Source organism: Cylas formicarius, unplaced genomic scaffold, assembly GCF_029955315.1.
Source record: "Cylas formicarius isolate icCylForm1 unplaced genomic scaffold, icCylForm1.1 PGA_scaffold_8__14_contigs__length_24414737, whole genome shotgun sequence".
In the NCBI taxonomy this organism is placed as follows: Eukaryota; Metazoa; Arthropoda; class Insecta; order Coleoptera; family Brentidae; genus Cylas; species Cylas formicarius.
The window spans coordinates 7,405,811-7,424,686 of NW_026844361.1; the positions used below are offsets into that span (position 1 = coordinate 7,405,811).

At 34.7% G+C, this 18,876-nt stretch overlaps 1 protein-coding gene across 1 annotated transcript in view; it reads left to right on the plus strand.

The window, feature by feature from the left end:
- The window catches only part of LOC132706415 (polycomb group protein Psc-like), a 118,408-nt gene that overhangs the window by 32,809 nt on the left and 66,723 nt on the right, over positions 1 to 18,876 (plus strand). Inside the window, exon 4 of the mRNA XM_060677745.1 lies at positions 15,127 to 15,324. Within this exon, the coding sequence (XP_060533728.1) occupies positions 15,127 to 15,324 (198 nt within the window). The remainder of the gene's footprint in view (positions 1 to 15,126; positions 15,325 to 18,876) is intronic.

Consider the following 18,876-nt stretch of genomic DNA (forward strand, 5'->3'; position numbering starts at 1 on the left):
TGGCCCCTAACGAGGGCGTTCTTATCAAGATGAAAACCAGCAAGACAATCATTAACACATAGTCTTTGAACTAAATACCATCTATTCTGGCTTACCATCGCTATAATGATCACCAAAGTCGTAAGACAGGGCTCCACAGTAAGGAGAAGATGATCGGTCGTTTTTCCTTACTATAATATGTTTATTTTTGCAGTTAATTTCAAGCCATATCTTTCACAGGCTTCCACGATACACGGTCTATTAGGGTTGTTTGATCCGCTGTTATACCTGTGTCGTCTGCATATCCACTCTACTGATATTTGCTTTGTCCAACATTTCCGAATACACATCGAATAGTGTCCCCTTTTTTGTTTTGTTTTGCGTCAGTTTTCGTCAGTGACGCGTAGAGTCGCCGTCTGCTGACAGTTTCAAATTTATTCAGAGGAAACTCTAGCGTTGCAGGGACTATCTTCTATCATATGCAGAAAAAAGTTTACTGCCACCAAATGGACCAACACTATATCAAAACATACAACCTAACAGTTGCTTCACCTATGATCGAATTCCAAATGATAAAGTTGTTTGGTGATTGAAATAGTCTCTCGAATTTGTCTTGCCAGTGAGACAGAGTGTGAAAGAGAAGTGTAGATAACTTCCGCCGCTTGGAGAAATTTCTTTGCAAAAACCACCATTAGACTCACCGTGACAGAGTTATCAGCTTCTTCAAACTGACTATAGCTGTTGAAGCCGACCATCATCGTAGCGTATCAATCAGCGACCGGCTGCTAACTGCGAACTCGGAAATGTTGGAGGTATCGGCAACATCGCTGGTCGGCCAACAAGAGAGACACGGAGTTTAAGCTCGTCGCTTAACGAATAGAAAACGTGGGAAACGAGGTTGGATAGACGGAGCGCGGCGCGGGGTGGTCTTCGGTGGGCAAACTTACGTCGTGGTCGCCGCCGTCACTTTTGAGGAACGCCGGGTTTTCGCTCAGAGGTTTTCCTTTAATCGGTCTAGACGATTTGCAATGGCGTGCTTCTGATTGGAACTAGTTGCGTTGTAAATGGGTGTAGGTGTGGTGAGAAATACCGGGTGTATGGTCCGTTTATTATGGGTTGATCTTGTGCTGGGTAATTCAAAACGAACGAGCCATAGAATACTAGCACATTGTTTGTTTCAAAAAGTCAAAACTTACGGATATACAGGGCGATAAAATAATTTTATTCATTTATTCATTTTTTATTACTTACGTTCATAATTTTACAAATATATAAGCAGAAAAATTTGCATTTAGGGTTTTCGGGGATGCGAAATTAGATTGTGTAATTAGTTTTGCAATAACTTGTAGATGGCGCCACATTCACACAATTTTTTGCAAAAATACCATCGACATTGATTTTTGTGATGAGAAAGGGTCAATTTCTGACATTTTTAAGCAAGAAAAGTATTATTGTTCAATATGTGTATTTTAACTCGTTGTGTAACCCGAGTAATAACCGACTGTTAATTTATTATTAAAAATAGTACTTTTAAATGAACTCAGTAATAGCTGCAATTGATTACCGAAAAAGGAAGACTTTTAAGAACACAAGAAAACAATCTGTTGTGTTTTTTATAACTGTTACTAATGAAAAACCAAAACAAGGAAAAGTTTGTTAGACACAATTTGATTACAATTGTTAATTTTATTACCAAAAATTCATTTAATAAAGGAATGTCTTATTTTAAGAGTCTTTGATTCGGAACTCATTAACAGCATCCTGAAGTTCACACCAAAGTTCTTGAAGACTGTTTATTTATGCAAAATTAGGTGGTGCTCCGTAAAACGAAGGTATCATGTCATTGCTTATAGCCAAATATATGAAATGGTGTTGCAAAAAAAGTAAAAACTTCGCTGCATCAGATTTCGAGTATTATTTATTTAGTATATAAACATTTACTATGCCTGCCCACACATTTATCTTTCCCTTATCAAATGAGAATTTCTGAAAATTAAAAATACCTATAGGGATAATATTTGCCTCCTCAGTAAATAATATTTTGTTACCAAAACAACGATCTTCATTTAGGTTTCGAACACAGGTAGAAAAATTTATTTTTGCTTGCAAGTCAGATGCCAGCAAATGCTGGACTGGTATGCAATAATATTTTGTTGTTCTAAATACCATTAAGGACTAAGATTTCTTCTTCCTGATTTAGTGCGATATTTCTTGGACGTCCTCCATTGGGCTCCTTTTAACGAAAAGATCCTGAGGCTCCCAAACGGTTACAAATGGTACACACCGACGTAGTGCAGCCCGACCATTGTAATTGCATACACACACATCGATTCTGGATTTCAAAACCTATCATGCCAATCAAAGCGTACTTTAATTTTATAAATCATTACCTGTGAGCCAAAACTACCTTAATTTTATAAGATAGAAAACTAACTAAAAAGTAAAATAGCATATCTTATATCTAATACTTATAACAGTAAAAAGGTAAATATCTTGAAAACGGATATTGAACAAGAATAGCTTTTTTTCTTAGAAAATAACTTATGAAACTTAAGAAAATGAACTTATCAGAAATGAAATTTTGAGTATATTAAAAAAAATATGCTGATATATTTACAGAAAAGTGTGTGCAGGTGGCACCATCAACAACGTATCGCAAAACTGATTACACCTCATTTCTCATTCCATAAAACCCCCAAATGCGAAATTTTGTGCCCTTATTTTTAAATTCGTGAAAAAATAATTAGAATTATAATTACTTTTGTCATCCTCTATCTCCGTAAATATCCAGATTAACAAAAATCTATAAGTTTTAATGTTAAACGAACAATACAACAATTTAACAATTTTAGAACCGTTATATAAAAAATAAAATTTTGATTTATTTAATATTGGTATTTTGTTCATTATTTAATTTTTTCATAAGGAAATTTTGGAAAATTGGACGGCATAAAACTGTCCTCTATTGAATGTAGTGACGTTTCTATGGTACTCGATTGATTTTTCCCATATTTCGCTGTCCAGGCATTTTTACAATGTTAAAACGTGTCCTTGCTACTATTTTCAAGTTTACAAGTTTCTCGAACAGAGGGGACATCATACAAAACCTCAGTGATTTTGTTATTTAAATGTTTAATGTTAGTTTTTGTTTATTTTTAAAATAGACCATTAAAACTTTCCCTTCTATCGACCCCAAATATATAAAGGCTTTTCAATCGGAGAAATCGATAGACCCAGGCGGACTTAAACTATAGCATGCTATAGGTATACAAACGATTCGTAAAAAGCTCCTAGAAATACAAACACTCTGTATATGTAACAATATAATATTTGGAAAAGTAGAAGTGAATCCTATTTCTCTATTTCGTACGGGTTCTAAGGTAAGACGCCGTCCTCAAAACGTCAGTCACCTTTTCTGATACAAACGTTTTCGTGCGGAAATTTAATTTGATTTTTTGTGATTTCGACTAAGCAAAATTAAAAACTTTAGTCGTTCAGGATTTCCGCTTGCTAATATCGTTTAATTTCAAACAAAATCGAGGAACACATTTTGCCTACTACATATTTCTTCGCCATAAATCGTAAACACTAAAAATTATCAGAACTACGAAAAACCTTTAAACAGTTCCAGTGGACCCCCGTTGTTTTAGTAATGCGACTGACGTAATCTGATTTGAACCACCAGTTGAACACTGGTGTCATAAAAACAGATGTAGTTGTAGATGTGTTGCCTATGTTTTCTTACTTTATTTTACTCACACCTAGTAGTAGTACGCTGAGACTGTCTGTGCAAACCCCGAACAGCACACCGTGGTTTGTGATGCGCGGTTTTGCAAGGTTCTATTGATTTTCTGTAAATTTGTGCGAGTCAGGCGAGACTAACCGGTTCGCACAAGATTCATGCAGTTTCGTCTAGGCTCGATATATGTCGAAGTGAACCAGACAAATCTTTTGAAATGTTTCTGTAGGCATGTCTTCAATTAGAGCAAGTTTTATGGAACTCTAGGCATTTAGACAACAATGATAGAAATATCGATGTGGAGCCAGAAACAAAAATTTTGATGCCTTCTATCAATGGTAACAAGGACTTTGAACGATGCTTTGGCATTCTTGATTTGTAAAATTGGGAATCGTAGCAAATCACGAACCAAGCTCTTCGTTGCTCTGCAACTGGAGGAGCAAATTAGAATGATGGTTTGCGAGGATTAACTTTAATTGTTAAGAATATTTGAGGTACCCTGACACCGGAGGAGCCTGTTTCCCGTCAGGATACGAACATTCACTTGAGGTTCCCGCCCGCGTGGTAACGTTAAAAAAAATGCGAATGCCTGAAAATCGTAGGCCGTGGCAATATCCACCTACCGCGTTCCTGCGACGACGATATTGACGGGGCGAGACGGCGCATGCGCATCGCGAGTTTGCGCCCTCTGAAACTTCCCTCTCGTCGCGTTCTCCTATTATTGTAGGGAAAGGACCTTTTTCGAAGCCGCCGCCGCCGTCTCCCACGTGGAAGCTTCGAATTCGGTCGACTACGCGGGGTCAGGGGTGACGGTGGCGGCGGCGGAAACAACACGTTGACGTTGATGCCGAGGGTTGAATGTTAAAAAACCTTATTACGACGCGGCAGCAGGGGCGGTTTGGGGATTCGGGCGAAAAGTTTTAATAACGTGAACTTGTCGGACTTTCACCTTCGTTGGTTCTTCAAACTTTTACGCGGAAAAAAATATCGAACTACATCACAAATAGCTTAATACTTGGAATTTTGAATGCTTTTGCTGATTCCTTCGATAAGTCTTACTCTGCTAACTCTTCTTCAAATTTTACATTTAGTAATAGCGATAATATACAAGTTCTTCATTTTACATCTTTTTAAGAATGTGAAGTGCTAGCGGCTCCAAAGCAAACAAAAAATAAAATGACGTCGGGACCTGATTGCATTCCGGCTTTTGTTTTAAAGGACTGTGCGAGTGTGCGAGCTTGTTCTACCGCTTACAGTTCTACTGAATACGTGCCTTAAATCTTGCACTGTGCCTGATATCTGGAAGTTATGCAGAACTAGACCCCTTTACACAAAAGGTGACAATTTAGATATGAGTAATTTTCATCCCATTTCGTTACTTTGCAATTTTTTTAAGGTATAACATCAAAGTAACATGATTTTATGAAAGGGCGGCTATCATCACTAATCTAATACTAATCAAATACTTATTATTTGATTACGGATTATCATCTTATCTAAAAGAAATTTAGGCCCCCTTCGATTTAATATTTTTATTAATGACATTGTCGAATGCGTAATTGCTTGTTATACGCTGACGATCTAAAGTTGTTCTAAAAAATTGATAGTATTCAGGACTGCCAAAACATGTCAATGTAAAGCGTATTGAAAACTGGTGTGTCCATAATAACTTGTCGTTAAATCCCATCAAATATAATGTCATGACGTATTCACTTAAAAAGGTAATATCAACCAAATCAACTACTTTTGTTCATTTAGGTGTCACTTTTGACCCTAAACTTTCTTTCATTCCACATATTGACTCCACTGTGTCTGCCGCGAATAAAATGTAAGAATAAAATGTAAATAGTCCTGAACTCTGGAGACTTAACTGATTTAGAAACTTTAAAGACTCTGTACTACGCATTTGTTAGATCTAAATTAGAATATGGTGATATTATATGTAGTCCGTTTTACCAAGTCCATTGAAGAAAGCTGGATGCTGTACAACGAAAATTCTTGAAACTCTTGTCTTTCAGGCATGGTAATAAGTATCCCCCAATTGATATAAGCAATACTTCGCTTTGTAATAGGCGGTATTCTTGTACAAAATTATTCATATTCAGGTTGTTGATCCGTGCTTCTTATCAAAATTGAACTTTGATGTTTCCAGGGTTACCTCAAGAGTAGATCAAACTTTTACTTTTCTACGCCGCGTACGAATATTTTAAAATATTATTTACAGGTATTTATATATTTTCTTCATCTGTACGCGACGTTAAAACATGTTTTTTTAAGGAATGGCATATAATTTTTTTTTTGTTTTACTTTACGTTGTATTAGCATTTTGCTGTCCTTTTGCAAATTTGTTACTTACGTCCCTGTTCTGTAGTTGGGTTTATCCTGTTACACAGTGTATCTAAATAAATAAATAAAAAATAGAAGATAATACTTTCACTTAAATTTTAAAAAACTCTGTGTAATAATTTCGTTAAAACCCATTCATTTTCTGCAGTTTATTGTTGGGTTTATGTCTTTATGTGTCTCGGTTGGTTCATTTTTAGGAGCAAAATAAATGTGAAGTTTATTTATTTTTTTTACAGGGAGACCCTGCTCGTTGTTGCCGTAATGTTAATTTAATGACGTATTTTTTCACGCCAGACGTTCTTTAGTACTGTTATGGTTTTATATAAGTGCAGTGAATTGCACAAAATCTGTTGACCATGTTGAAAATGAACGTACCGAGTTATGTATATTGCAAGAATCCAATGATGAAAATCATTTTAAAATAAAAAAAGTTTTGATTCATCAAATTTTACCAAAAATTTCACTGTTGTGTTTTTTTTTTAATTCTTTAATTTCTTTAATTCTTGCCCAAAAATTAAAATGCATTAATATTTATTTCAATAATATTGATTTAAAGTCTTCTCTAATCTTGGTTTATCTGCTTTGTCGGTTTCACCTTATGCCCGTCTATCGCCGTTGCTTTATTTGTCTGACGTTTTGATGTTTGTGTTTTGATGGATACACGGTTAAAGAAATGAAATTGGGAATGCCTATTGGAAATATTTGAGCGTAAGCATAAGTTTGATTCACATTCATAGTAGTGGTGATGAATATGGTAAGGTAAAGGAAAAATTTGATCTAGCTTAGGTGCCATTGTTTTTAAAAAGAATATTTTTCGGCACAGTTTTCTGTGATTTCCAAGTCAGTTGCAAAACATTCAAAATTTTTTTTTTTTTAGAATTTATTCAAACAAGTTGAAAGTTAGTTGAATGATAATAATTCACTTTAATTATCGATTTTAAAGAAAACAAACAGTGTGTATTATTGTTTTTTGTGAAAGTAGCAAACTTTTAGTTTGGTGGAAACATGCATATAATGCTTCACTTTTGCTCCCTGTTATCTATTTTTTTCAAGTGTGAGAAAAACGATTTTGATTATATAAAATATTTATTTATTTGGTTCTACAAACACTTACGATAACAAGTGGTGGGGATTAGGTATGTATAATGATAATAAAGCCTTTATTTATTTATTTACTTTCAAAACTTTTTTTGATATTATAATAAACATCTAGAGTAAAATGTAAGTTAGTGTTATTAGTTATTTTGCGTTGCTTTTTACTTTCAATAAATTCCAACTAATTATGGATCAACTTATCTAAAATACTTAATTAATTGGGTATACATATAGTGAGGCTTAAAAAAGGCTACAGGGTATAGAGAAATTGAGATAATTATAATTATATTTCGAAATAATGCTTAACCAGCCTTTAGTTTACTAGGCAATTTTAATGTTTTGTATATATTTGTTCAAACAAATATATACTCTCTTTTGGCTAGCTATCTAAATCTAAGTTTTAGCTAGCTTAATTTTTTTTTAGTTTTTAAAGTGATCGAAAAACATTATTTAATCAAAAAAGGCATTTACTTGTTCGAATAAACTTAAAAATAACTCTGAATATACTCAAACAAATCTTTTTTTAAGTATAGTTAACTGTTAAGCGAGAATATGCTATTTTGGAATAAAAATAATAAATATTTGTAAATAATTTCTGTTGAAGGACAGTTCTTGAAATAAAATCACCGTATCTTTCAGAAGAGAATTAAAGATTTATGATTAAATCCCTTCTAATCATGAAACTGATATTACAGTTTTCTTAAAATCGACAATAGTATTCTAAATTGAAGTGGAAAGAAATATGCGGAATGGTTCTCGATCGTAGTGTGGCTCATTTTCCGTGTATGCCACGCAATTTTCGATGCTCAAAGTGCCGATTTTCGGGGGTGTTTACAAGACCACACGCAGCACGATACCACGTACTCTTAAAGTAGAAATCGTGAACAAGCTCCGCGCCGTTCGAGAGGGTGGCGATGATTGATTTAATGGGTCCTCCGACCCGGGGCCTGCGATACGTCATCAGTGTCGCTCTTTGTACGGCGGCGGCACATGTGCCGGTCCCCTTTTACCGAACCCAATTACTTATCAACAATTGCAAATTTACGTCTGCTTGGTGAACGGGGACTTTTGGGCGTTTCCTACATTTTACGTTGCTGGTTATGTCAGGAAATGTCTGATTCTCGGTGGGCCGCCACTGGAGTGCCGGTTCGGATAGTAATAGTAATTCACTTTATTTGCAGAAAATAGTATATTATGCAACAAGTGCGGTAAACGGCATTTGACTCACGAGTTTATTTTTTATTAAACGAGTTTTGTATGACGGTCAGCATACTTTACAAACGTTCGGGCGGTTAGAAATATGTCCGAAAACGTCCGATTTCTGTCAAAGCTGGAAATGCCCTAAGTGGCTCGGATTCGTAGGAAACAAAACTGACGTAAAATGACACTTTCTGCAAGCTTGATCGATGAGGATTTTAGAGAAGGAAGTAGAAAAATATTTTTAATGAATTTTCACGAATAGTTTGCCTAATAACTATGAACAGCACAATTGTTACACTAAACTAACCAAAACTTGGAACGCCTATTTTTCGTAAAAATGATAATTATTTATTTCAAATGCGTGGCAGTGGGTAATATAAGTTATATTTATGGGTGAAATCGCTACTGTTTTTTTTTAAATAAATAGTTTTTTTTATTAAGCAGTGAAATGGAACTTTTTTTTATCTATGGCTTCGTCTTCAAGTATAAGATCAAAAACCGTTGCCCTGCATGTTAGAAAATCAAACTACGTTTTAGTACATTTTATCTGTGGCTATAAATATCTTCCTAGAATGACCTCACCTATCTTTTATTGTTGACTCGCGCTGGCGTCAGCTTTGGTGCGATTGTCGCTATTGTTTCATTTTGAACAAAGTTTTATTTACACAAACCCCGTACTAACAGTAAAAGTAGCTACGTGCAGATTTTCCTTTTAAGAAAGCATGCGGTACCTAGAGATAGCCGGTTCTTAACGCTCCATGTTTCTAGACTTTCGAAATCGATTTTTTTACTATTTACTCAGAAACAAATTTTCATAAAACTGACCATTTGTTTTTTAGTTTTAATTTTTCTAATTAAGTAGCTCAGCTTAAGTAAAAAGACAAAAAAGATTTATTTTATATTGCTTAGTCTAAAATTATTTTGATAAATATTCAAAATATGATTGGCATGCCATGATTTTGCCTATAAGATGAGCCTCTCCTCTCGGATGCCACTGAAATGAATAATTTTATTTTAATTACAATTATCGAAAACAAAACAAGTTAGGGCACCCTTTTTTCATGGATATTTCTAGAGTTCTGGATCTTTAGCTATAATTTTTATTATTTTGTTAATTAGAGTTTTATCTAATTCCCAATCCTAATACCAACAATAAGCTATTTAAAAAAAAACTTTTTTTGTGTCTTCTTAATTTTTTGAATCAAACACCCCGTAAGGGTTTTCTCAAATCTAAGAAACAACGATAATCACTAGGTGCAAGACCCGGGGAATAAGGTTATTGTAGAAGCAATTCCCATCGTAATTCAATTCAGAAGTCAGAAACTCCAACTTAAAAGTCTTGAGCTAAATCCATTACATTTCAGTAATCTAGTTACCTGGCTATTATAAATAAACAAACTTTTGTTTTGATTCGCGTTTTTACGCACCATATTGTTATTGAAATTTGAAAGATTATTAATTTGTATTCATTTAATCAGAGTGCATCAGTGTGTATTTAACCATTTTTTCGATAGTTGGTGATAGTTGGTTATAGTATGGAGCCTATTGCTAGTGGTAAGTACAAGCGTATAATTATTATTATCTATGCAATTATTATCATCTATTAATTGTTTTAAGGTTACAATGGCGTCACTTCTTAAAATACATAAATGTTTCGTTTTCTTTGGACAAAAAGTACATTTCCCCGCGTTTCCCCATCTTCAAATTAGCATAGAACTCTTATTTAATATGTCCTTAAAAAGACATATTTTCTTATTTATGCGATAATTTGCGATCTTAATGGGTATCTATTTTTTAAGAAGTGCTGTCAGTGCTGGTATATATTTTAACTTATGGTAAAATGTACTATTGTATTGTACATGCAAAATTCAAAAATGCTAATGGCAATGTTGCCAGATTTACAGCTTTTTGTTATTTTAATGACATTATTGTTGCATGAATTGCGCATGTCCAATTTAGTAGGGTCTCGTAATTTTTTTTTATTAAGCTTCGCAACACCGCTTTTGACGCGTAAAAGTCCCGAAACATATTGGCAGTTTTGGAGATAATTAAGGGTTTCTGTACTTGAGCGTACATGACAGTCTAAAACCTGTTTGCCCTGTGTCATTTTAAAAATTTGTGACATAGAAAGTTATTAGGTATCTAATCAGATTTTTTTTATAATAGACCAGGAACTATGAGATATGTTTTTGTACTAGATTTTCATAGACGCAACTGTACAAATTTCAATAGTCCATAAAAAGATTATACTTGCGAAATTCTTAATACTCAAAGTACTCAAATATCAATATCTCATCTTCGTTTTTACCCCTTTTCTCTAAAATATTTACGATTATCTTTTTGTAATATTGTTTTTGTAATTACATATACATTATCATAATTCAAAGTTAAAATTAGAACTGTTTTATGTTTTTCTTCGATAATACACATTGTTCGTGTTGTTAAAATAAGTTTTTAATAGCTGTCGCTGAAAAATAAATGAATTACGTAAAAATGTGAACAAGTAGGAAACCAAATTAAAAATGTTCTAACGTCATTCTAAAAAAAAGTTATTAATCAGTATTTCATTTAGGTACGACTTTTCGACCACACTGTATATTTTTACGTGTAGCGGAATAGTAGTGTAAAGTACTGTATTATCATTAAAATTTATACTTTTCTTAAATAAATTCATTATTCATCATTTTTAGATATTTTTTTAAGATAAATAATATTGGTCAGCATTTTGATCAAATTCGCCTGTGTGTGCCGTCCTGAAACTTGGAGATCGCCGTAAGCAATTCTTTTTTAATTCATAATACCTGATATGTTAAATTTATTCTGTATTCTTGTATGGAACGGAATCCTGGACTCTAAAAGAGATCACAACGTGGTAAACTGGAGCCTTTGAAACTTGGATACTTCGTCATTTGATAATATTAATAATATTAATACAATAATATTAATAATATTAATAATATTAATAATATTAATACAATATTACCTACTACAATTGATCATCAAATGTAAAGTTGAACAGAAGCTTCGCTCACACAGAGGATGAAAAACATTTGAGAATTGACTGGAATAAATATTCAACCACTCGTTGGGGCAGCAGAAAGGCGAGAGGCATTTGCTGTAGTTATTCTCTAACTTCGAAGCGAAAAAGAAGAATTTGTGGATATTAGATAATGTGGCGGGTTTATCAAGTTTATTCGTAGAAAAACTTGGCTGTAATTATTGAACCGCGGTATTGCTTTGGTCTGTTTCGCGTTCACAGCGACATGAAATATAACTTTGTCCCCGTTTCGCACAGGTTCATAAGCAAACTTTATGAAACACCATTAACTCTTAAAAATCGTTTCGCCAAGCAGCGACACGTTGACGTAATTAACGTTGTTTGTATTTTGGAAATTTCCCCCGATTTTCGCCGCGTCTCACGTTTAACCTAACCGAAAACGGATTGTCTAGCCCTTTACCGGCGGTTCTTTGTTCATTAGGAAGGGGTCGTTAAAGAGTTATGCGTACGACACGGCGAACAGGTGCGTCGAGACACACAACGGGTGTAATTCCGTTTCGTGGGGATAGAAAAACAGCACCACTATCGTCTCGCGAGCGCCTACACCAATTCAAGCCCTCTGAATCCGACAAGAGCTTAATATCATCCCCCTCGGCCAGCGTCTAGCAAAGTTAGACTTCTCGTTTCCACCCCTTTCGCTCTCTCCGTTAATATAATATCTATCTCGATCCCTCGTAAGGGACGAAACGGGACACGTGGGGGAGGGGGGCCAAATACTCTGGGGGGTAATTTAGTGTATATGCTCCGGTTTTATTTGTAAATGGGATTTGGGCCCGTCCGCCCCGGTCGTTTAAGATGTTACGGCCGCGACCTTATGGCGTCTGGTTGCGGTTTTGGGAAGGTTCGGTTACGTCGTTACCGGTATCATTGCCCTTTAGCCCTTCGCTGAGTCAAGTTGTGTTCACCTTATTTTTATAAATGATCGTTATACGTTCATTTTTGAATTTTAAAAGAGCACCGAAAAGCGACTCTTTTGGCCACATTTAAATGTAGCTAGATCGAGGGCCTGATAAATGTATATAAGGTTAATTGAGGCCCTCGCAAAACTCCCGTTTTTAAAATTTTTGAACTAAATATGTAGAAAGTCTTCTATGTGCAGTGTACCTTAAATTTGCTGTCCCATATGGAGAACCATTTAAGGTAACTCATTTGCAACTAGTTTTTTATGAGAAACGCAACTCGTATTTGTATATATCCCACATTTTTGGAAGTTACAAGATAATCAGAGCGTGTTATGGTAATTTTTAGAGTTGCGGCTGGTGAATTGACCGTTAATTGACTAGTCAAATTAGATTAAAATGTTTTAAATCACATCTTGCAATTGTAGAGTGTTATCTATCATTATTTAATAATAATTACCTATAATCCTCTTCAAGGAAAATAGGTAATTAGGCAAATAGCAATAAAAATATCCACCTCTTTTAGTTTCAAAACGACGCGATGCCGATGTGTTCCACAATATAAATAAATACATATTAATTTTATTGTATTTGTAAAATTATTTCGGTCAATTGACACAAAAAATTTATCCGGTCAATTCCATAACGTGATCCATCGTTTTAAAGGAAAATTTATAATAATAGTGATAACAATATGTAAAACATAATTGCAAGTCCCTTAAAATAGATACCAAGATTATGTTATATCTCGAACACAATTGCGAAAAACACTAAAAAATGTACCCTTCAAAAAATTCAATTTTTTGAAATAACATGAGAGAATCACTCTGTAGCTCTGTAGAAACGAGTTGATATACATATGCTAAAAATAACTCAAACTATCAAATCCCATCGAAAGTGATCCATGTAAGCTTATAAAAACAACAAACTTGTTTTTATTCGAAATTGTATAGTAAAGTTTCAAAAGTAACTCGAAATTGTAGGTGAGAATTTCGAGATTTCAAAAGTTTCGTGTGCGTACTCGAAATTTTAGATCAACACATCGTGTTTCTTTTGGAAATATTGTTCGTCAAACTCAAAATTTTAGAGCAAAATTTCAACATAACTAAAAATGATCAAATTTTATAATAATCATGTCTCTCTCTCTCCTCCTCCCTCTCCCTCACTCTCTCCCCTCTCCCTCCCACCCTCCCTCTCTCGCTCCCTTTATCTGTTTTTAATAATTTTTGCATTTATTTTTAACTTTTCCCATTTTTACCGTTCTTTCTGCCTGAGACTATTGTTATAACATTAGTTGGCCATGACAAAATGACAAATTTTTAGCTGATAACTGAGTAGATAAATTCGTTAAATTTATTGTGGTGTCAGTACAATAAATAAAACTATGTATAGATTTTAGTAAAGCTGAGTTAATTGATATGATTTATAAACTGCGTGAGGTGGGAAAAATACTGTAAGGCGAAGTACCCTAATAATATATACCAACTAGACAATCTGTTCAGTGTTTAATGGCACGGTTTGATGCTAGTGTAATATTGAATATGAAAAACGTAAAGAGTTAAACCGGAATGCTACCAATGAGAAAAGAGAATTGGAAATTTTACTTCATATTCAGTACTACAACTAGCACCAAACCGTTCCATTGCACACTGAAGAGATTGTCTGGTTGGTATACGTATCTTAGGGCACTTCGCCTTGTGAAGTCTTAGTGCCAACTGTATAATTTTAAATTGTGCATCCTGACAATCTACAACTTTTGTATTTACCATTTTCTCATAACTTTTGAATGATATATGAGACTATGAACTCTATGTTATTCTGTACATATCCAATTACACAAACAGTAAACGTGTATTGTGTACGTATTAATTTTAAATTTCAAAATTCCCTGTTAGAAATTCGAAGTTTTAGATTAAGGTCCTTGCTACAATTGCGTAAAAACTTCATTCATTCGGTTCGAAGCAATTAGATGGATTTTATTTAAAAAAAAAGGAACACCTAATTGTTAGATTCTTCGCATATGAGATTGTGGAGTTCTCCCAGCTTGAAATAATTAGTGTAGCAGATAGAGGATACTACACGTCGATGTTTCAATTACACACCGACAGGCATTGCTGCTTTCCGTATGGCGGACGATAGGATCGGCGTCCAGCGGTGAAGCAGTTACGCCTAAATAAGGACGGTAATGCGTTTCAGCTGTCCCGAACAAGCCCGTTTCTTACGCGTTAAGAGATAAAATAACAGAAACCGATGGGCGCGATTTGACTTTGCACTAGTCTTGCGAATCGCCTTGAAATTTAGAATGGTGAAAATTCTGCCGTTGTTATTTCGATTTTGGTTAATTTTTTTGTTGAAATATTGATTGAGGTAGTTTATGGACATATTAAAAAAATAATTCCCTTATTCGATACGTTAATAAATTATTCTTACAAAGCAATCAATTAATCAAAAATAAATAAATAAAATAAACGTAACAAAATCTTACGAAATTCCTGTACGATCTCATTTAAAAATTCATGTCAAAATTGTCTTATAATTTTTGCGCATAAAGAAGGCATTGTCATTATTAATAATATTGTATTCACATCATGGTTCGTAAACGTTGTTGCTCTTGTTGATACAATTTTGGGAAACTATTGATATTAAAAGGATACAGAAAGTGTAAAAAAGCGTTTATGACAGGATATTTATTTGGATGATTGTTCACTGATATCCGTGACAAAACATGCTTCTCTTGCCTTCCTTTTAATGGCATTTCTTGTTTCTTTCTTTTGCTCGCTCGTTGAAAGGGACTGGTTTGTATTTTTTAGGCTGGACAAGACGCTCCAGGATATCGTTTACAAACTGGTGCCGGAACTTTTCGTCAAGGAGATGACGAGGAGAAAAATCTTTTACCAGCAGTACCCCCAGCTGGCGACGAGGGTATCGCCCGAAGAACGTGGCGAGGACACCGAAAGAACCATTTTCAGTCCGCAGGAGAAAATCAGTTTGTCGTTGGAGTACATCTGGTGAGTCGAAACTTTTTTTGGTATTTTTTCCATGACCAAAATCTCTTGGATTAGGAAAATTTTGTTCAGGCCGTTGCGAATTGGAAATATATGTTTTTATGTTACTCTGAGTGGTAACTGATGTTTTAAATTTCTTCTGCTGTCATAAAATAAAAAAAATTCCGTTTATTGGAGGACGTTAGTAATTATTTAAATCACTGCGTCTTCTCAATGACTTTTTTAACAAACGCATCATCTCGTTTGAAAGAGCTACGTAAGTATTTTCATTCGTTCTAAGTCCATGGTTTCATATGAAATCGCTATAGGGTCGCAATTCCCAATAATGATAGTTGCTTTGATCTTGTGACGAAAATTTAAGTCATACGGTATATCTTCGATGTCGCAATCAGAAAGCTGATCAATTTGCGTAAGAAAAACGCTAAAACTGCAATAAATTTCAGAATATTTTTTAGCACTTTAATTTGAAAAAATGGTTATTATTTTCCAAGAAATTCCTGTTGGCACACTTGCCGACGACTTTAACATCCAACCAATATCTTTAATTCCTTCATTTTCTATTAGTTCTGCTTTTTCTTATTTATGATCTTTTGTGTATACCACACGCTTCCTATATAAGCTTTGATCTATTATGTTAAGATCTCTCTTTGCATACGGAACGAATTTTGCCGTTCGCAGAGAAAAGTGTTGCGGATAATAACTAAGTTGATTTTCAAGTTTCCCCTTCTTGTGCGTCCTTGTTCACATAATTATGAGCTTCATTTACCAATCAGTATCCAACCCATTGCAGAAGTTCACCAAAAACTTAACGCAGATTGACATCGACGGAAAACATTGAAGAATCTACCGTGGGATTGGAAATAATGTTATTCTATTTTTAAATGCAGCAACAAAATTAGGTTTGACTTTTGACAATTCTCTAGCATTTGATTTTCACATTTAAAAAAAAAACTTAAAGCCTTTCATTGTTTGATTACGCAAATGTAGATTGTCTGTGTTGGCAAACTAAAAGGCCAATACAAAAATTGCAAAACTCCTAAATGCGTTTTGCCAATAAACGTGGGTTTATAAAATTATAAGATCAGCTAAACGGGTTTATCTTATTGAGATGTTCCAACTTCTTCCATATGCCGAAAGAACAAGAAGAGGTTACTGTAAGTTAGGTAACTTACATTGTTCCTCGTTATTTCACATTTACTTATGTGACACAAAATTAATAAAATTTAAATTACTTACAAAACAAAATCTACTTTTAGAATAATTAATTTAAAAAATCAATGGAAATTTTTGTTTATCTTTAGTTGTATGTTTAAACTCCTATGGCACCTTTACCGTCGATTTGGGTTTGGGTCTCCTTTTTCTCCGATTGTTCCCTTTGGGGCACCGCTCAGTCATGTTTCAAGTAGTTACAAATTAAGCCTTAGTCGTAATATACTGTCACATCTTTTTTTTTTAATTTTTCTTCTTCAAATAATAGCCATGCGATATATTAGCGCGCTTCTAGGTTCGGTACTGTTGTAGACTCTACGGCCTTCTCGCTAACCTTTAGAAAGGTGTTGGTGAGATGGTGTTTTTTGTCAAAATTTGATTTGTGGCGTAATTCGTCAAATTATATTGTCTTTTCTTGTTATTACTATTATTATTATTATTATTATTATCATTAATATTATCATTATTATTAATTTTGTTAATATTATTGTTATTGTTATTGTAATTTGATTATTATTTTTTTCGTATCACCTTTAGGAGGGGGAGGTATCGTTTTAAAAGCTAACCGGACCGAAGCCAAGGTTACCCTTCATGCAACACGTATTATTATTATTATTATTATTAATAATTATTAATTATTAAGTGAATTTACGACCTAACCATTTCAGATTAAATTCAAGCAGAAAACTTCTTAACGCACTCACCGAAAAGACATCTTTCAGGACAACACCTGTCATTTTGCCACCTCAATAATATTTGTAATTTTTTATTTTAAAGTAAAACTTTTATTGACGTGCGTACATACAATATTTGTGATACGCATCGAATTAAATAAAAAAATTGTTAAGAGATGTCTCTTTATAAAGCAACAGTATGCCCCCCGGTACACATAACATTTACATCCGTATTGATGAAAAGTTCGGTTTTAATGAAAAGTGAATAATTGGTGTTTGTTTTGGAGCGGTAAAACACTGAAAGCTCGGTGCATAGTAATTTTTGTAAAATAGCCGCCCCTTTTTCTCGAAGTACACTGCGCGGTTTACATACTATCACGAGCGAGTCCGGCCCTGGCCCTCCACGTCTGCGTTCCAAGAACTGGGATATACGCAGTCAGTCGAAAAGAGGAACCGGAGCGAGCAAATGTAAACTGATTCGTAATATAAATTCGGAGTAGTGCATATACTGAACGGTACAGTGTTAGCGGCTTTATTTTGGTAGAAATAAATTTTTCGCGGAGCGACGATTATTGTCCATTTAAAAGCGCAACAATACTCTATCGGGATACTCGGCATTGAAATAATAACGAGGAACTGAGGCACTCGCAAACAAAACCATCGGCGGCGATTTACCTGCTCCGCCACGCACCCCCTCGCCGCCGCCCTTAAAGGGGATGTTGCCGTCGGCGGCGGGAGGGCGAGCGAGAATCCCGACCACCTCATCCCGAAACGAGTTATACGTACGCGGGAGGGGTGGTGGAAACGACGAGGGACGAGCGCGACGCTAAAATCTCCGTCGGTATTCATTATTATTTTTCCAACGGGTGGTGGGGGGTGAGGAGCGTTCGGGCGGGGGAGTTCGTCGAGCGGATTTGCATTATCAACCGCGCGATTACTTTTTAACGGACCTGAAAACAAACGGGAATTAATCGGGGAGCGAGGCTTAATGATAATGCTAGCCCACGCAGGCTAATTTCAACCAGGATATTGCCCGTTGCACCCTAAAAGAAAACTGCACTAAATAAATAAATAAATAAATACCCATTTTTTTGAAATAAATTGAGCACAATTACGGGAAACTGTAGAAAAATTATAATAAGTAATTATAACCAGTAATAAATACTTAGACATTTATTACTGGTTAACTGAATACAAAAAAAGAAAAGAAAATGGTGGGTCAAGGTCTAGGAAGTAATATACTCAAAGAGTCATGACATATATATATATATATATATATATATATATATATATATATATATATATATATATATATATATATATATATATATATATATATATATTCTCACGTATTGATTCACGGATGGAAAAATGGGATGACACTATATTCCGGGATATCATCCGTTCGCTCGTTGAACTCTGACTGGAATCCTGCAGACGTTTCGCCAAAATCTCACTTGGCATCTTCAATGCTCGCGCTCCGAAAACCAGTGTTCGAAGTGTTTTCTGAGCGCGAGCATTGAAGATGCCAAGTGAGATTTTGGCGAAACGTCTGCAGGATTCCAGTCGGATGCAGGATTTGCAGGATTCCAGTCGGAGTTCAACGAGCGAACGGATGATATCCCGGAATATAGTGTTATCACATTTTTCCATCCGTGAATCAATACGTGAG